This window comes from Rhinatrema bivittatum, chromosome 5 (genome assembly GCF_901001135.1).
Source record: "Rhinatrema bivittatum chromosome 5, aRhiBiv1.1, whole genome shotgun sequence".
NCBI classification, from domain to species: domain Eukaryota; kingdom Metazoa; phylum Chordata; class Amphibia; order Gymnophiona; family Rhinatrematidae; genus Rhinatrema; species Rhinatrema bivittatum.
The window spans coordinates 212,038,208-212,058,295 of record NC_042619.1 but is presented as its reverse complement, the minus strand read 5'-3'; the positions used below and the strand labels follow the sequence as shown (position 1 = coordinate 212,058,295).

General features: G+C 44.6%; 1 protein-coding gene across 1 annotated transcript in view; it reads right to left on the bottom strand.

The window, feature by feature from the left end:
- Positions 1-2,518: 2,518 nt before the first annotated feature.
- Positions 2,519-20,088, bottom strand: part of LOC115092330 (cytochrome b-245 heavy chain) — a 45,938-nt gene continuing 28,368 nt past the window's right edge. The window contains exons 11-13 of the mRNA XM_029603118.1: positions 16,847-16,993; positions 10,824-10,948; positions 2,519-2,998 (exon numbers count right to left, since the gene is read on the bottom strand). Coding sequence (XP_029458978.1) covers positions 2,872-2,998; positions 10,824-10,948; positions 16,847-16,993 — 399 coding nt within the window. The 3' untranslated portion in view covers positions 2,519-2,871. The remainder of the gene's footprint in view (positions 2,999-10,823; positions 10,949-16,846; positions 16,994-20,088) is intronic.

The following is a 20,088-nucleotide window of genomic DNA, read 5'->3' as shown; positions in this document are numbered from 1 at the left end:
CAAGTGCCTTTTTTGCTTTTTTGCAGGGCTTTCTGGTTGCCACACAGCAATGCATGTAAATATATTATACATTATTTTAAGTGATATTTTTACCTCAGAAGACTACTTTGAATGTCTTTTTTCATGTAAAACTGGTTATAAATGAGGTCAGCAGTGTTTTCTGACTCTGGGATTAAGCCCGTCAGTTCAAGCTCTAGGTGACTATGGAACACTGCATTGTTATGCTGCCTCCTGCTCTTCCACTGAAAATAGAAACGTTCTCAAACTAGTAGATATCTTGTTGAATGAAATTGCTTACTGAAACATTTTGTAAACAATATAGTAAGTATTTAACATTTGCACTATACATTATTACAATGTTTGTACTTTCTACATGTATTTTTATTCTGTAATATTGTTATATTTAAGTGGTAAAGAAATTTGTTAAATAAATAAGTGAATAAGCAAATAAATAAATAAATGTATATATATTTTTTCTTTTGTGTGTGCAATTGGATACCCATGGGCCAGTATGGATAAAAATCCCCCAGATCAATATTTTCCCACAATCTGTCCTGCTGCAGCCTCCCTCCAGTGTCCTCACTGCAGAGACCTAACAACTCAACTCAGTCCCAGGTTTGTTCTAAACAGGGGGAGGAGGGGGGGGAAGCTTTACTTCAGGGCCTCCAGTGACTTCACACTGGAGATGGTGCTCCAACAAATAAGAGTTTACTTAAAACTCAACTTCTTAAAGTGTAAGGCTTTGACACAAAATACATTTTTCCTATCTTCAAGCTGTACAATTACAGCTACACTCCCTCTGTCTGACTCAGAAACTCCTTCTGAGTGGGCTCTGAAACGTCCTTAACTTTCTGGAGTAGCCCTTGGTGCCTGTAGACTGATCTCCTTACTCTGTACATCTCCTGGTACTGTGTGTGCACGTTCTCCATTCCTTTTTTCCCCTCTGGAATGATGCCTGGGTGGCACCGGGCACACTGACCAAAGAAATCAGGGTGACACTCCTCCGCTCCAACTGTGCTTCCCAGATTCCCTCCTGGCAAACCGCTCTCCTGAATACTTAAGCAGGATCCTAAGGCTGAGCACTACCATCGAGCCTTGGGGAAACTCTCACACCATCAATAGTCCCAGACTTGGGCACATGAGTAGGAACAGATTCAGGAATTTCTTCCCCTTGACTATTGTCTCAAACATTTGTACAGACATCTAGCTCACTAGCCCTTTTCTTTCAGCTGGTGGCCACCCTCAGGGTACCACACATTATGCCTCTTGTGGTTCACTTGGGCAGAGGAAGAGAACTGCTCCCTCTCCTGCTGGACCACTCTGGGGGTTTTTACAGTCACTGCAGGCACCCTGCTGCCTATGCTACACCAGCATGTCCTTCAGAAAAGAGACAGAATCCACAGGCTCCTTATGGTACTATGTTACTGCGCCACTAGAGGGCGCTGTGCCTTGCAATTCATCAACACATTTCCTTTCCCAAAGAGCTTACAGTGAGGGCTTCTGGGTCTTGTTTGAAAATGATAAAACTCCCTTCTGACACCAAGATCGATGCTTTCAATTTAAACCCCCAAACCCCACAATCTCAAAAGCCCCTGTTTACGTTTTCATTCGAACGCATTACTGTAATGCTCATCCTCGGTGCCTCTCTGCCACTTCTCCAGAGATGGACTGACACACGTTGGTGCCTGGGGCAGGGTAGTAATTCAGCATCCAGCCTCCCCAGGCCGCTAGGGTTCTCACCGTCAGCTGCTCCTGCCTCTGTTGGGTTGCACTAAACTGGGTGGCTTGCAGTGGATTTGAGCTTGCGTGGTTTCTGCACTGTTGCATCATTTTCGTAAGAGAAGCAAGACAAGAGAGGGAGCAGCAGAGGGGCTCGGAGGAGGGGGGCACTGGTGGGACAAATGCTCTGGGATTATGGGGCTGTGTGTTCTTTTAAAATAAATATTTTTTCCCTGAAATGTCTCACAAGAGGAAACACTGTAAGCAGAGTATGGTAAATTTACAGAAAAAGTAACCCAACGAATGTCCCCACAATGTGAAAGCAATGAAAAACAAGTTAAGGAACCATAATAAAAAATATAAACACTACAATGTACGGTTTGAGGCTGATATTCATAAAAAGCTGAGCACCGAAACTGAGACACATAAGTTTGATTTTTGACTGAATATTCACTTAAATTTGGGCCTGCTATTTAGGACCTAAGGGGGTTATTTCACAAGCTGCGTTATGGGCTTTTTGCATGCGATAAGGCATTTTTCGCATGCGAAACGTGTATGGTGCAATGCTAATTTAGAAAAGGGGTGGAAACTATCTACCACCACTAGGTAGGTATTTATACCTCTATATGAGGCCCACATAGTAACTCGAGGTGAGGAGTGTAGGGGTTAGGGGCCACTTTGACATTCAGAGTGAGACATACTGTAGCACCCACTTTTCAGGCTCCTAAATTGATGAAACTAGGAGCTTAAATTTAGGTACTTAGCCGCAGTAAATTTTGAAAAAGAACAATGGAGGAGCCTACTTCCAAATGTTAGGTGTGTACACCTGTATTTATTTCTTTTTCAAATGTACAGCTCACTCTGTCTCCCATCCTTTCAAGACTGGCCTTTTTATAAACCCCTCAAATCAGAAGCCCTGCATGCTTAGTCCCAGCACTCGTACAGGTAAAGAAAAGAGTTTTGTCTAAGTCGCAGATAGATACAGTGCATAGCTGAGATTAGAACCCCCGAGTCTTTATTCACAAGAGACGATGAATGAAAAAAAGGCAGCGGAACAATGAAGCTAGACTGAAAAGCATCTCCCAGCATGGTACAATTAACTGATAAACTGCGTGCAGATCCCAGATCTGAGCATGTCCTCCATCTTGGGAGTTAGAAGTTCTCCTTGTTAAAAATGAAGTGCACCCCCCGTGGGTCAGCGGCGGAGTTACTGATGCTCTGTTTGCTGAGGGTTATGGCAAGGCTCTCTGGTCCACACAGGAAAACTCCTACCCTGGAGCTTAAAATAAAAAGCAAAACAAGAATTACATTTACACTAATACTGTGATGCAGACAGATACATAATGCTGTGGGCAATATGTAGTAGAGATGTGAATCGTGTGATCGATCGTCTTAACGATCGATTTCGGCTGGGAGGGGGAGGGAATCGGATCGTTGCCGTTTGGGTTTTTTAAAAATCGTGAAAATCGTGAAAATCGAAAACCGGCACACTAAAACATCCCTAAAACCTACCCCGACCCTTTAAAATAAATCCCCCACCCTCCCGAACCCCCCCCCCAAAATGCCTTAAATTACCTGGGGTCCAGTGGGGGGGAGGACGGGAAAACCGGCACACTAAAACAACCCTAAAACCCACCCCGACCCTTTAAAATAAATCCCCCACCCTCCCGAACCCCCCCAAAATGCCTTAAATTACCTGGGGTCCAGAGGAAGGGTCCCGGTGTGATCTTTTACTCTCGGACCTCCGGTGCGTTGTAGAAATGGCGCCGGCGCTACCTTTGCCTTGTCATATGACAGGTCAAAGGTAGCGCCGGCGCCATTTTGTTTTTTGTCCCCCGAGGTCAGGAGCGTAGGAGATCGCTCCCGGACCCCCGCTGGACCCCCAGGGACTTTTGGCCAGCTTGGGGGGGCCTCCTGACCCCCACAAGACTTGCCAAAAGTCCAGCGGGGGTCCGGAACGACCTCCTGCAGTCGAATCGTGTTGTCTATGGCCGGCGCCATTTTGCGCCGCCATTTTGCGCAAAATGGCGCCGGCCGTAGACAACACGATTCGACTGCAGGAGGTCGTTCCGGACCCCCGCTGGACTTTTGGCAAGCCTTGTGGGGGTCAGGAGGCCCCCCCAAGCTGGCCAAAAGTCCCTGGGGGTCCAGCGGGGGTCCGGGAGCGATCTCCTGCCGTGAATCGATTTTCCGTATGGAAAAACCAAAGGTAGCGCCGGCGCCATTTCTACAAGCACCGGAGGTCCGAGAGTGGAAGATCACAGCGGGACCCTTCCTCTGGACCCCAGGTAATTTAAGGCATTTTGGGGGGGTTCGGGAGGGTGGGGGATTTATTTTAAAGGGTCGGGGTGGGTTTTAGGATTTTTTTAGTGTGCCGGTTTTTTCGCCCTCCCCCTTCCCCCGATTTACGATTTTTTGACGATAAATCGGGGGAATTGTTATTGTATTGCGGCTCTAACGATTTTTGACGATTTAAAATATATCGGACGATATTTTAAATCGTCAAAAAACGATTCACATCCCTAATATGTAGATTTGCAAAGCAAAGAATCAACAGGATCCACAGATCTGCCATGACCCTTCTCTTCAGCTAAAGCCTGATGCTACTGTCCATTGCTATAAGGGATCAGCGAGGGGGTCTCTCTCTGTGCTTCTCTCCCTGGATAAGACCACATGTTTATCTTTCTGCACTTCATTTATTAAAAGTCATTCTCACAAAATGAATCCCCTGGCTGTCAAAGAAGGCTCCTATCTCTAAACTTGGGGGCCTGTTTACTAAGCCATCTTAACATGGCAATACGTGCTGAATGCTCAATTTGGCGACTTGGCCATCCGCCATTTCGAATTTTTTTTATGCCAATGGGGCAGGAGCAACTGGGGATAACCGGTAATTTAGAAATTCCTGTGCATTCTTTACCCCAGATAGTTTGCTCCTGCAGCATATGTAGGGTAAAGCATCCCTGTGGTACCAGCTCCCCGCAGGCCTGCAGAGCACCATGGGGAGATTCAAAATTGCTCATTAGGAACACCCTTCTACCCCACACTGCATCTAACTACTGAGCCAGACAGAGGTATCATTAAGAGCCTAAAAACATATCTTAAATTTTGCATGAATGGATCTCAGGGGCTTATTTTATGAGCTTGTAAATGTTGTCAAGTCCATATCATCGACTTCTGATGTGCAGGGGAAAAAAATTTGTTTTCATTTTTCGGTTCGTTGTCAAGTCCATATCATCCACTTCATTGTCAAGTCCATATCATCCACTTGTGATGTGCAGGGGAAAAAAATTTGTTTACATTTTTCGGTTCGTTTTTGGGAGATTTTTTTCTCACAAATTTCAGTTCATGGATTGCTTGATTCGTTTCATTTGTGTGAAAAAAAACCAAATCAAGTAATTTAAAAAAAAACCAACCCTAAAAGCCAAAAGCCAAAAAAATGAAAAGGAGCCTTTCTTCTCACTCTACTGAAAAAATGCCAGGGCCAGGATCCCCCCAGCCCCCACATATCTGGTCTGGTGGGGATCTGCCAGCTTATTTATTTATTTTATTTTATTTATTTAACATCTCTTTTATACCGATATCCGTTCGCACATCGCATCGGTTCACAGTGAACAAACAACTTTTGGGCGGTGCCCTTACATATAACAGAAAACTTGGTGAACTAGGAAGAATATAAATAACTTTTGGGAGGAGCCCTTACATATAACAAGCATCAATGGGTAGATGCGATGGAATAGAACTATAACTATAACTATATACATGAAAGGGCACAGTACAAAATCAAGTCTAAGGCTTTGGCCTAGGTTAAGCCTAGGTTAAGCCTAGGTTAAGCCTAGGCCAAAGCTTTGGCCTAGCTTTGGCCTAGGTTAAGCCTAGCTTAACCTAGGCCAAAGCCTTAGACTTGCATAGGCACTGGAACCTCAGTTGGAGCCAGGTCAAACGCTGTGACCTGACCTGGAGGCTGGGTCCTGACACCGGGGCCTTGGCCCAGACCCAAGCTAAATGCTGTGATACAACTCGGAGATCGGGTCCCAACCCTGGGGCCTCAGCCAGGAGGCCATGTCCCGACGCTTGGGCTCGTCTCAGAATCAAGCCCAGGCTTCGGAGCCCAGGCCTAGAAGCTCCTCTTCAGATGTCCTCTTCTTTCTTCTTCCCAAAACACAATGATGGCATCCGCTGGGTTGCGCCAGAGTTAATTAATTCCGGCACATTCAACCCAGCAGACAGAACCATTTTGTTGTAGGGTGATTGTACGCATTTGCCATACATGAAAATGGTGCTGTCTGCTGGGGTGAAAGCGCCGGAGTTAATTAACTCCAGTGCAACCCTAGTGGATGCCATCATTGTGCTTCATGAAGAAGAAAGATGAAGACGCATGGAGCTTCCAGGCCTGGGCTCCGAGGCTTGAGCCTGACCCTGGGCCAAGGCCCAGGTGTCGGGACCCGCTTCCTGGCTGAGGCCCTGATGTCAGGCCTGGATCCAGGCCTAGGCCCCAGCATTAGGACCCAACCTTTGGGTTGACGTCAGGACCTAGTTTCTGGGTCGGGTCAAAGCAGCGGGCCTGGACCTGGCCAAGGCCCCGGTGTCGGGAACTGGCCTCTGGGTCTGGTCGCGGGGTCATAGACCTAGACCCGATGCATTTACTTAAAATGAAATGAACGAATAAGGTTCACTTCATTCGGGGGGCCCCCCGAATGAAGTGAATTAGCCTTATTTGTCACATTTTGCACTTTTGTTTTAAACAAATGTACATCCCTAGTCAACACTGTGCAAATGGAATTCCTCTGAAACTATTCCTCAACCTTCCAACCTATTCAACCACTAATGAAGGAGAGTTTTATGTCTTTCTAATATTTAGATGGGAGGTCATTTTCATTTCATTTTCATTTCTATTCCACTTTTCAGGCACTTCAAAGCGGATGACATTCAGGACCTATAGGTTTTCCCTGTCCCCAGATAACTCACAATCTAAGAGGGAGGCTTATCAAGCTGCAAAACTTTAGTGATGGAGAAGCAAAATATTGTGAGAGGGAGATCCTGCAATATTTTGTCCCTCCCCAGCAAAATATCGTGGCAATATGAGCAAAGTAATTTTTAATTGAAAAACTCTGCAAGAAAAAAAGAACGCAACAGAGGCCAGAAAAATGAGCAATGGCAGCTCAGTTCACACGAGGCCACCATGATTTTAAAAGGCCAAGCAGCCTGAAACCTAGTCCCTCTCCCAAAAGAAAGGGCCAAGTGACCTGAAAGCTACCCCTTCTAAAAGTGTCAAAACCATCTCCCCCTGAGGGGCTAGCAAGATCCCACCCTCTCACCCCTGCCACCTCTAGAAGCGGCGCCAACCCCAAAATGAAAAAAAATAGAATAAAAGTCACATAGCGATGTCCCCTTCCTCCATTTTTAAGAACCTCCTGCCCCAAGCAAAGCTCACCCACCCGATTTCAGGACCCCTAACCCTCCCCTTCCAAAAACATAAGGCCCTGGTGGTCTAGGGTGGCCCTCCCCAACCCCTCCTCCCCCCTTTTCCTCAAAATCAGGCCCTGGTAGTCTAGGGTGACCACTGGACCCCTACCCCCAGACCTCCCTACCTGATAGAAACCTCATTGGTGGCCCAGCGGAAGCCTGGCGCACTCTCTAGCTCCAGATCGGTTGATGCTACTTTCCAAAACCACATATTAGGGGCAAAGGCCAGTTGGCACCATTTTGGAAAATGGTGTTGACCGGCCTTAGCATTCCAGGCCACTGCTGAGCCACCAATGAGGCTTCTATCAGGTCGGGGGGTTCTGGAGGTTACCTTAAACCACCAGGGTCTTTTTTTGAAGTGAAGGAGTGGGAGGAGTTTGGGAAGTCTATCAAAGACCAACAAGACCTTATTTTTTTCAATGGGTGGGTTGAGGGGTTCAGGGGAGGGTCTTGTTACCAGGGGAGGGCTGTGCTGGGGGGGAGTTCTGAAAAGAGGATAGGTTTGGAAAGGGAGTGGAGCATTGCCCTATGAGTTTTATTCTATTTTGTTTTCACTTTTGGGGTTGGGGGAGAGTGGGTACGACTCTCACTAGACTCCCAAGGAGATTTTATCAGTTTTGGGGAGGTGTTAGGTTTGAGCCTCATGGCCTTTTAAAGCTCATATCAGGGCCATCAGGATGTAAGTTAGAGTCCTGATAGCCTTGGAGAAAATATAACTCCTTGAAATGTGATAAAATAATGCGACTGATTTTTTTCTAAGTTAGCTGTTATTTTATTTGCATTATATTGACTAGTAATTAGCTACTTCGTATGCATTATTTAATTTTATGCATGCAAAGCAGGTAATCTCCACAGGAGGTAGAATTAAAAAAAAAAGTATGATAAACAGCATTTAGCAAACCTAGGCCTACATTTGTACTTGAGGCAATGGAGAGTAAAGGGACTTGCCCAGGGTCACAAGAAGCAGCAGTGGGATTTGAATTCTGGCTTCCCTGGTTTGCAGCCTGCTGCTCTAACCACTGGGCTACTCCTCCTTACTACTGATGGACATATGATGTGATTGGGGGTGTGAATGATGTAGTTAGTAGGGTAATGCCATTGAGTGACATGGTTAGTTGGGTGATATCATTGATGTTTATGGTCAGGAATGATGTGATTAAGAGAGTGATACTGAAGCCTTTGGAGGTGAGCGATGCAGTTAGGATGGTGATTTCACTAATATGTCCAGAAGTGAATGACATAGTTAAGGGGAGATGCCACTGATATCTGTGGAGGGGATGATATGGTTAGGAGGGTGATGTCACTGATGTTTATGGAGGTGAGTGACGTGGTCATTGATGTGGTTAGGAAAGTGAGGCCATTGATGTCTGTGGAGATAGGCTTCCATTAGACTACAGGCACAATTTTGCAAACCTTAATGACAGCACTGTGTGCTGCAATGCAGGAAACCAGTATTCAAGGCTCCTCTCCTTCAGAGCTGGGGGAGATCAGGTGCATTAGGGAGTTATAAATGAGTGGTGAGCACTGTCCCTGAAGCAGCCAGTGAGGGCGAAACGCTGAGCATCAGAACAACATCTTAACAGGACCGCAAATTCAATCTAAGCTAAGTGCATTATTTGAATTACAAGAAGATATTTTGATGTGATGAAATGTGGAAGATGAACTTGTAAGCTCAGGCTATATAAGGAACAATAGCCCAAGTGAACTGTAAATTTGATTGAAGTCAACACATCGGTTTGAATGCCAGGAAAATTATTTCTAAATGAACTTTTAATAAATATAAATTTTTTTTGAAAAACAAGATAATTTAAATAAACTATGGATTAATGCAAGCATAAAATATAAAATTGATTAAAAGTAGAGGTTTGCTGCCAATTGATTTGGGGTTTTTTTATGACTAATGATTTTGCCCAGTTTGTCCAATTCATAAGGCGGTTGCCTGTGAATTGGCTTTTGAAGTCTTTTTCCCCTATTTAAAATTTAAACTTAAATTTAAATCTACATTTTGAATTTTAGATTTTGTGCTTCCATTATAAATGAGCTAATACTGGCATTCATTAGAATCATGTGCATGGATAATTTGATATCACCATTTAGCAAATAATTTAGTATAAATTTATACCAGATATTTTTTTGGTTTGGATATCTGGGGTTCCTTTTCTGGTTAGAAGGGTGATGCCATTGATGTCTGTGGTCATTGATGTGGTTAGAAGAGCGAGGCCATTGATGTCTGTAGAGGTGAGTGACATGGTTATTGATGTAGTTAGGAGGGTGATGCTATTGATGTCTGTGGAGGTGAGTGATATGGTCATTGATGCAGTTAGGAGGGTGATGCTATTGATGTCTGTGGAGGTGAGTGATATGGTCATATGGTCATTGCTGTGATTAGGAGAGTGAGGCCATTGATGTCTGTAGAGGTGAGTGACATGGTTACTGATGTAGTTAGGAGGGTGATGCTATTGATGTCTGTGGAGGTGAGTGATATGGTCATTGATGCAGTTAGGAGGGTGATGCTATTGATGTCTGTGGAGGTGAGTGATATGGTCATTGCTGTGATTAGGAGAGTGAGGCCATTGATGTCTGTGGAGGTGAGTGATATGGTCATTGCTGTGATTAGGAGAGTGAGGCCATTGATGTCTGTGGAGGTGAGTGATATGGTCATTGATGTGATTAGGAGAGTGAGGCCATTGATGTCTGTGGAGGTGAGTAATATGGTCATTGATGTGATTAGGAGAGTGAAGCCATTGAAATCACTGGCAATGAGTGCCATGGTTAGTAGGGAGATGCCATTAATATATGTGGAGGTGAGTGACATAGTAAGGCTGCTGTTGTCATTATTATCCTTGAAGGTGTCTGATCTGATTAGGAGGGTGATGCCTTCCTAGAAGGGTGGTTCCTTCACATTGAATGTGAGTAGGGAGGTATATGGTATTGACTTGACTGAGTGGATTTATCAGGATCTGGTTTAGATATAATTTGTCCTATAAAACTGGATCATGTGCAACTTGGTTGCTTTTTTTCTCATTCTATTGTACATCTTTTGATGAGACTAATGCATTTACCACTTTGTTGCATTTCACATGCACGACTCTGACTAGACTTAAATCTCACAAGCTCCTGAATCATGGGATTTTGTGCCTTGTGGGAGTTACAGGGTGATGATAAACATTTGCATTTTGGAGGGACGAGGCCACAGAAGCCTGTAATGGTGAGAGATATAATCAGGAGAAGGACTCTTCTCCCCTTTACAGTTCCAAGTGCTTCCTGAAACCAAATATAAACAAGTTTGGACAAGAACATTGTTAAAACAGTGCAGTCATCAGATAATGTCCCTTTTAGGTGTCAATAGGGACTTTCGTTTTCAGTTTTTATTTTATTTTCCTCAAGAATTTGTCAGTGTTTAATATAACCACTTGGTGGGAGAAGAGCTATTTTTTTCCACTGGATTGTTTGCCATTTGGTAGGTTATAATAAACATTGCTAAATTCCAAGGGAAAATAAAATAAAAATGAAAAATGATGGCTCCTAGGTGTCAATAACATGTTTGACAAGGAAATGGAAAATTAAATAGGCTCTTAAATGAATTATTGATGGTGAAGAAGAAGAAGAAAGAAGCTGAGAAGCAGTGACGTTAGCCTTACCTCTGGTGTGCACTGGCGATGGTTTTGAACTCATTCTCCCAGTTTGGTCTGCCGTACAAGGTCTTCTGCTTCAGGCCGGTGATCACATCCTTTTCTTGGTCGTGGTGCACTGTGAAGTGCGTGGCCTGCATGGAAAGGGGCGGGAGAGAGATACAGAAATCAGGAGTGCGGTGGCAGACGCGAGCCTCCCCTTCCTCACTGCTGGGGCTCTGACCGCTACATCCCCTCCCTCTGCGCCCTGCTTTCGGAATCCGTTTCCTGTGCACATCACAGCCTCCCCTGACTCCTAGCGCCACGCCGGGAGAGGGTCTGCAGTCTGACTCCCAGCAGCACTTCTCGTGGAAGTCCTCTGAATTCCTGAGCAGTTATTTAATCAAGGCTTACCGTGTCATTTTGTGGCCTTTTCTCTGCGGTTTTGTTTTTTTAAAGAAAAGGTCCACAGATGCAGTGGGATCAGCAGAAGGTTTGTCCCCTGCTAGCCAGCAGGGCCGGTGCAAGGGTATTACTCACCCTAGGAAGGCGAACCTTCTGCCTTGCGCCCTCCCTTCCCAGGTCCAGGCCCCAACCTCATTCACTAAGGCAGGCCCCCTCTCTTACACGCACTTAGTTTTCCTAATCTCATTCTCACACGCATCCTTACCCAGGCTCCCTCCCTCTCTCTCACTAACACCATTGCTCTCTCGTACACACACAATCCCTCTGTCACACACACACACACACACAAACAGAGGCGCCGCTTGTGGCCCGCCGAGACTCTGCTTCTCTTGGCCATGAGCAGGATGGGCGCTTCTCGTGGCCCCATATGGCTGCTCTTTGCCGCCCCCTAATGGCTGGCACCCTAAGTGACTGCCTAGTTCGCCTACTGGGATGTGCTGGCCTGGCTAATCAGGAGCCTTCCTTTCACACGGCGCCTGTCATTCTCTTTACAAACAATGGAAAGCCCCAGGTGAGCCTCAGCTGGCAGATCAGGTAGAAAGACTGCAGACTGTTTGATCAAATTGATTTTACAGATATTTCATTTTTTAAGCTTGTTAATTTTCCTCTTCTTGGCCCCGCAATTTTCCGAAGCTAATGAACCTGAATAGTGACATTTTTATTTTAATTCAGTTATAAAAGCCCATCAGTGTTCGGGAGAGAAGAGAAAACCACCTTAGATTGCGGGATAAGCTTGCAGCCCACGGCTCGGCACTTTCCCATGGGACAGCAAGCAGGCTTGGAGAGTGCAGAGCTATGAAGCGTCCGTCCAGAGCCCATTAAACCAGGGCTTCCCAAACCTGTCCCAGGGACCCCACTACCAGTTGGATTTTCAGGATATCCGCAAGGAATATGCATATGTATATGACATGCAAATGTATCTCATGCATATTCCTTGCGGATATCCTGAAAAACTGACTGGCTGTAGGGTGCCCGGGACAGGTTTGAGAAGCCCTGCATCAGACTTAGTTTAGGCGATGGTGGAAACGTGAGGCAGATGGCTCAGAGTTCTGTTGCATGCAGGGCGGCGCTGGCAAAAGGTTTGACATTTGGGAAAGGTGCACATTCTCAAGGTCTCAGCAATATCCGTGCACTTCGTTTCCAAGATTCAGTCTTTCGTTTCATTAGTGCTTTTCAACCAGGGCCAAGGGCCCCAGAGCAGTGATTCAGTCTGGCCATCTATCTTGGGGCCCGACCTTGGGGGAAGGTGGACTATTGTTCTGACACTGAAAATGACCTCATTCCGATAAGGCTGAGTGCACTTTTAACAGGGTCAAAGCTGGAAAGCACTAAATAAAAAAATCCATGCATAAGCAGGGTTTTCACATCCTGGTTTGTACGTCACTGTCCCAAATTCAGGCAAGACTGCACAGTATGATGTTTCATTCCTTTTAACAATAAATGACGGAAGAAAAAGGCCAAAATGGCCCATCCAGTCTGCCCATTTGCATTCTTCCACTTGGGATAGATGCAGATATAAATTCCTATATGTAACCCAATACAAACACCGCCCCAATCCTGACCTCATTCCTTTTCCCACCACCAGCCTCCTTATTCATCCCATGCCCAGAATCTGTGTCTTATTACCAAGTTTTCTAATAAAATTAGCAAAGCTGTTGTCCAAAAACATCCTGCCTCCCCATGCCCATTGAACTGGGGTTTCAGCTATGGTCACTCCAGGCAGGTTACCCCAATGCCTAGCTGGAAGCCTAATGCAGCCTTGCCATTGCCGTTAGAGCCACAATCAGTGTCCTGTACAGGTTACCCTAGTGTCCCCTAGGCTACCCTCAAGGCCTGTTTACCACCGGGTCATGCTTCTGCTATCCCTTCACTTTTTGCATGTAAAGATCCTCTCTGCTACTTTTTGAAGTCAGTTATGGTTTTAGCTTCCACCACCGGTTCCAGGAGGGCCTTCGGGACCTCCATTATATTCTTTCTGTGAAAACAATATTTCCTGATTTTGTTCCTGAGTCTATCACCTTGGAGCTTGATATCATGCTTCCTAATCCTACAGCTTCCTTTCCACTGAAAAAAGATTTACATCTTTCACATTATTGATTACTTTTTTTCATCAAGAATAACTCATTTAATACTCAACATGATAAATCTAACTCTGTTTTAATTGTTACCCGCACTGCAAATCTTTGTTAGCGTGGCGCGGGTAGCTTGATTGAGACAACCTATCTCTCATTACCCTAAGAGGCATCTGCTTCTGTTTATATTTAGAGTATTGTTCCTCTGCTTTTAGTTTTGCATTGGTTTAATACAGCTCAGATCAGGAAAAATGATTAAGCAATCAGGGGATTTAATGAGGATAAAATTATACCAAGTTTCCACTTTCTTTTCCTTATCTTTACAAACACTGATACCACTAATCGATTTTGAGGAACAATTCTAATGGGTATTTTTCCTAATTCTCATGGTCCAAGAAAGAACAGAGTGGTCAGCTCAGTAGGAGCCGCCTGTTGTAGCACTTCTCAGTTTTGGCCTCGATGATCCTGGCGGTGTGGAAACAGACAGGAAGAGACCAGACTGGACCATCAACACAGAACAATAGAAAAAAATATTTTAGTGACTTCCTGTTAGCACATTATGCAGATCTGCAGCTGAGCAGAGCTGCACCAATAGCAGTATGAAGGATTTCAGTTTGTCAGAATCTATCTTGCCTTGCACTAAGACAAAAACATATAGCAGAGTCCTAACAGCCTTATAAATCCAGTCCTTGAGGGTCCCAATTCCAGGCTTTGAGGGTTGCAAAGAATCTGGTTTCAGGGTAGCCTTGATCTTAGGCCGGATGTTTATGAATACATCTGATGAATATTGATGTGGATATCCAGCAGTGGATTTATATCCCCAGCTGTTCTTAGACAGATGGACAGCCGGCTGCACCCCTTCCCCTCCCCCCTCCCCGAGGATACACTGGCCAGTCGTTCCCCCCTACAATGATGCTGTTGTGGAAGAGCGACCACTGGCACGTGCTTCAGCAAAGTGACCACCTCACTGGGACGACTGCCCACAGGCACTTGTCTACTCTGCCTATTGTTAAATCTGCCCCGTGGACGTCCCGAAAACTAGACATGGCTCTCAAAGACTGGCATTAAGGAACTCCTGACTATGAGAAAACTGGATTGTGTACAAGTTATGAACTTTGAACTCTGTAACATCTGAACAAGCAAGGGCTCGCTCTAGGCCTTAACTGACATCATTTTCCCAGCACAACACTGCAGGGCTCTGACCCACACATACTGCAGTGCAGCTCTTGCTGTTACCTAGCTGCTGAATTTTGGGACATCCTAGTGTTCTTCGGAGTCATTTCTAGCACCCGAAAGCTTATGGTGAGGTCGGCCTTTATTGAACTTTTTCAGCCTGACATCCTTTCAGAAGCATAGACTTTACACAATCTAATACTCCGAGCAGAATCATGTACCTTAAAATCTAAACTTAGGCAGTGCATACCTGCACGGGCCTTGTGCTCTGTTGGGAGAAATTTATTGCAGGTGCCCCCCTTAAGGGAGTATAGACTCACACAAAGCCAGGTTAGAGCTTTTTCCATGGCGGCATCAGTGCTGTGGATTGCCATTCCAGAGCAGTTAAGGCCTGAGATCGATTTAAGCATGTTTAGACAGAAGTTGATGTTTTTCTATATTCGCTTACAGACAAAAAGGCAATTTCTGATCAGCCTAAACTACAACAAAAGTTCCATTCCTAGAGGAGAGTCTGTACTTCCTCACCTTTCTTTTTACAGGAAGACTCCACACACCAAAAACCAGATGTCTGCGTCTCAGTTTATATATTTTTATAGAGTATACACAACATGTTGGTACTGAAACAGATCTTCCAGGGCAGGATATGCAGTCAGTAGCCAAGACGTTTTAGAAGGGAGGGGGAATTCTATCATTAGTTTATATAACTTGTAAGACATCATAAAAGACCTGAGGGCCTCTTGTGATCTGTTGGGGCTTTCCACTGTTTGGATGGAAGGCCGGCAGCAGGCAAAAGCCTTCTGTTACATGCAAAAATCGCAAGTCAGGAAGAGATTGGAAAAGGAGTTCCTTTGCCTTATCAGTTGGCTGTGTGCCCAGTCTCTCCCGATTCCAGGAAGCGGGCTGTGAATATTGTAACAGAAGCCGGTGGCTGGGGAAGTCCAATTTGTATGTTTTTGCCTCTCTGGAGATGAATGAGAGCAAGCACCTTTTCCCCAGATTTCTCTATTCTGTATTTGTTTTTAATCGTAGTTGCATCCCTAACCAACTGATTTCTGATTGCATGTTGTTTACTAGTTTATAACTGGAATACCTAAATACCACCCAACCCTACCCTCTGACTAGTTTACAGTGTTTGAGAATTATAGATTGCAAAGTCATGAGCCTTGCCCTGTGTGAATTCAAGCCTTCAGTATTTTTATTATTCTAGAAACTTTTCCCCTACAATTCCCTTGATCCCTAAGAGCAGCCATGTCTGGGAGAGTTTCACAAATTGCCTGAGATAGTGCGATCTGATTGATTCATTTAGTGTGTGCATGACCTCATACTCAGCATGAACCAATCAGATCCAATGAGTGCGATGTAGTTCATCACTGTCTGGCTATCATGTCAGCTCCCAAGAATTCAGAGGAAGAGCAGGAGAGATGACAAATGCTTAAAGAGTTTCAGTAATTATGAACTGCCAGTGTACATTTTTCAAATACTGCAGGGTACTGAAAGGGAGCAAATTTCTTTTCAATTGCTTTAAATAAAAGAAAACTGTGATTACAGGGAAAGGCCTTCTCATCTGACTCTAACTTGTAGTGTTTTCTCTGAGGTCTGCTATAGGAATATTCCATTTAGTTTTTGGTTTGATTTTTTTTAAACTGCCAGTACTTGTTGATTGCATTTTAGATGTTGTTTACTGCACTAATTTGTATCTTTGTTTCAATTTCTCAGCTTAAAATGTTTCCTGGCACTAATGGTGCATGCTGCTTTTGCATTCTGCCCCCCACGTGATTTACAGTTGGTGAGAATTCTCCTGGGAGTGAAAGAGGAAGCAGAGAAAGAAATCTGTTTAGAGCAAAAAAGACAAGTCAATTCATGTCAGCCCACAGCTCAGAAGGTCAATAAAATGGTCGCTTTTTAAGATTCCCATCACAGGATGACATGCACTTGATGTCCGTTGGATGCTGTTTCTAAAAACTTTCACTTCAACAGCTTAATGAGAAAACGCCTTGATTTTCATCGTTCTAAAAAGACATCCTTGCTCACTTATTAACTGGAAACTGTTAGAATGTGCTGGGATTTGTTCTTATGTGGTTGCTCTCTTTATTGTTTTAGCCTGTCTTGGTTTTATTATGTACTTGGTTTGAGATGTATTTAGGATGTAATGCTTTCTCTGTTGTCTCCATGTTCTATTATTGCATATTTGTTTTGATCTGTAAATCACTTTGAGCTATTGATGATAAAGTGGTTATAATATTAAGTAAATAAATAAATATGCTGGGTGAGTGTGCAAGATGAGCTCTCACGTGTGAGCTCCAAGGCCATTAGCACTTGCCACTGGAGAAAGGGGGCTGTTACCTGTGACTCATCCCAGCCGGTCAGGTAGATGTTGTAGCTGAGGAAGTCAGCGTTGTTGCGTTCCTGAAGCTGAGTCTCCAGGGATTGCAGCAGATCGGCGAACCATTCAAAGGCATGGGTATCTCGGCACAGCCAGTAAAAGTAGATCTGAAACAGGCCAGGGCCAGCAGCAGAAGAGTGAAGTTAGAAACTGAGCTTTCTGATTGCGACGATAGATAGAAGCGGAGAACTATGACGGTAGAAAAAGACCATACAGGCTACCTAGTCTGCCCATACACACAACTGCTCAGCTCTACAATCCCTACCGCTCCCTCAGAGATCCCTGTGCCTGTCCCATGCCTTCTTAAATTCAGATACTGTTTTTGTCTCCATCAGCTCCACTGGGAGGCCGTTCCATGCATCCATCACCCTCTCTGTCACCCTGGTTTCAAAGTCTTCTTTCCATTGAAAGAGACCCACCTCTGTGCCGTGATACTTCTGAGGTATTTAAATGTCTCTATCATATCTCCCCTATCTCACATTTCCTTTCCTCTAGGGTATACCTGTTTAGATCATTGTCTTTAAGATAAATACCAGAAAAGATTATCTAGGGAAGTGGTCTGTCAGTGACTGATGATTTTTAACTGATTAGACAGCTATGTCTAGGAAAGATTATGGTACAAAGGGTCTCAAATGCAGACCTGGAGGACCTTGAACAGATCTGGTTTTCAGGATATTATTCTTTTGATCAAAGAACCAGGCTAATTTGAATATCTTAAAGTATTCTGGAAACCAGACCTGTTGGAGATATGGAAGGACTAGATTACCTCCTCAGGTCATTTCCAATAGAGATGTGAATCGGTACCAGACTCATTTCCGGTACCGATTTTGGGTAAAAACCGCGGGAAATCTTCGTTCTCGTGATTCTTACCCATTTTAATCAGCTGTGTCATGCCAAAAAAAAAACCCCACCCTGACCCTTTAAATTTAATCCTTTCTCATCCCCCACCCTCCCGACCCCCCTACCCAAATTTTTAAAGTACCTGGTGGTCCAGTGGGCCCCAGGAGTGATCTCCCGTGCTCGGGCCGTCGGCTGCCACTAATCAAAATGGCGCTGATGGCCCTTTGCCCTTAGCATGTGACAGGGTATCCATGTCATTGGCCGGCCCCTGTCACATGATAGGAGCACTGGATGCAAAAGGATTAAATTTAAAGGGTCGGGTGGGTTTGGGGTTTATTTTTAAGTGCCCTTTCTTCCCGCCCCCCCCCAAAACGATAAGAGAACCCCATGAAAAATTTTGTGGGGTTTTCCTATCGGGTTCGGGGGCCCCCTGAATTCTGACAAGTTTGAAAATATCTTCCGATATTTTCAATCGTCAGAAAAACAATTCACATCCCTAATTTCCAACCCTTTTTATGATTCTGTGATACAGGACTAATTCTTCTTGTTATCTATTTACACAGTTTGGGAATTTTGCAAAACTGAGGCCGTCCTATGTCATCTCACCTTGGGGCCTATGGCCTTCTATTATACTGTGACCTCAACTTTTTTTTATCTCTACCCTTACTGATATGGAATTGCTCCAGTACAAGAATGGTGAACTCCGTTCTCGGATTTTACACATAGATCTGGAGTTTTCATGTAACATACGTTACTCCTATCCTAAAGGTACTAAGGCCAAACTCAGTAGGAGGTAGTGAAGTCAAGTGTTAATCACAAAACATAACTAACATTCCACAATGTGATCCGACTCTCCTAAATGGAGTGCTCTACAGTCAATTGTTTCTTTATTTTTCACAAAATCTTTTTCATAAAAATATTAGGAGGAAAAGACTTCAAAAACTTTCACAGCACTGCTAATGCCTACCCAGCATCTACCTAAATGTAACCGAAACCCTGGAAGTGCATTGAAACACAAACTAAAATAAAGCACCAGCCAATCACAATACGCACAACCCACACATTCTTGTTGGCTCAGTAATTTAATGGACCTTCAGTTCGGATGTAAACCGGTATGATGTAACCACTAATACCGGTATAAAAAAAAGCTTTAAATAAATAAATAAACCAATCACAGCATTTCCTCACTGCAAATCTTCATTGGTCTTAAATTTTACAGGGCTTCCTAACGCAACCAGTCACAGCAACTCTTTGCCGCAGTCCTCATTGGGCAAACTACGATCCCTCTTTTCAATACATCAAAACCCTATCAAGTGTATATCTGCTGCCATTCAGAGCAGGCACGTTCTTCAGCCATGCACACAAGTATGCGGCCACAACATCCCCTGACTCAACCAATCAAAATATTCCCCTTTCCCATCGCTATTGAACAAAATCACATTCCCATCTAATAAAAACTAACAAATGTTTCTCATCATCCTGCAGGTAATCACAAGCCTATCTGTGCTAGGTACATGGCTCCCCTCCCCCAATCACCACCTTGCTTGCACTTCCTGGGTTTGTGCACCTCACAGACATGTAGAATGCAGAGAAATCTCACAAATCCTGAAAACCACATGCGTTCGCAGCCCTCGGCAATGGGTGGTGGCTGTCTCTGTTCTCATAAGCAGAGAAGGGTTACTCTGCATTTCATCTGGTGATACCCTAAGACTTGGTGGTTCTCCATCAAAGTATATTATTATTATTTTGTTAATATTGTTATTACTTTTTTTGGCTCAGCAGTTTGCTTCTTCTCAGTCACAGCCCAGCCTCTGTTGGGCTGGCTCTGACTGACTCTTCATTCACAACTGCCCAGGGCTTTTTCTTCCATTCGTTCATAATTTCCTCTCTCTTACCTGTCCCAGCTGTGGCAGCAACTGTTCTTGGCCAGAGGCCGCAGATCGCAGCAGTCACTGGAGCCCAGTACATGATTGCACGCCCTAAGACACAGTGGCAAATAGGTACTGCCGCTATGCAATGACTGGAACTACCTCCCCCAGGGACTGTGAGTGCTGCCTCTGCAGCGTTCTCAGCTCCAGCCAGCCTAGAGAATGGAAAACCTGAGCCAGGAATCAAAGCTGGGTCCCTCCGCATGGCAGCATACAGCACTGCTACTGACCTAGCAGGCTGGCCGGCCCAACCATATTCTTTCTAAAGATTCTGGAGAAGCTTCTCCCAACTGCCCAGAGCTATGATGTGATAATCCTTCCTGGGAAAGCAGTGCTCTCTGACTGACAGCAGAGAAGTGAGGCTGTTCTGTGATCTCATGAATGTGTATATAGCTCCTTTTCTATCCATAAACCTGAAGGGTCACTGAATCTGT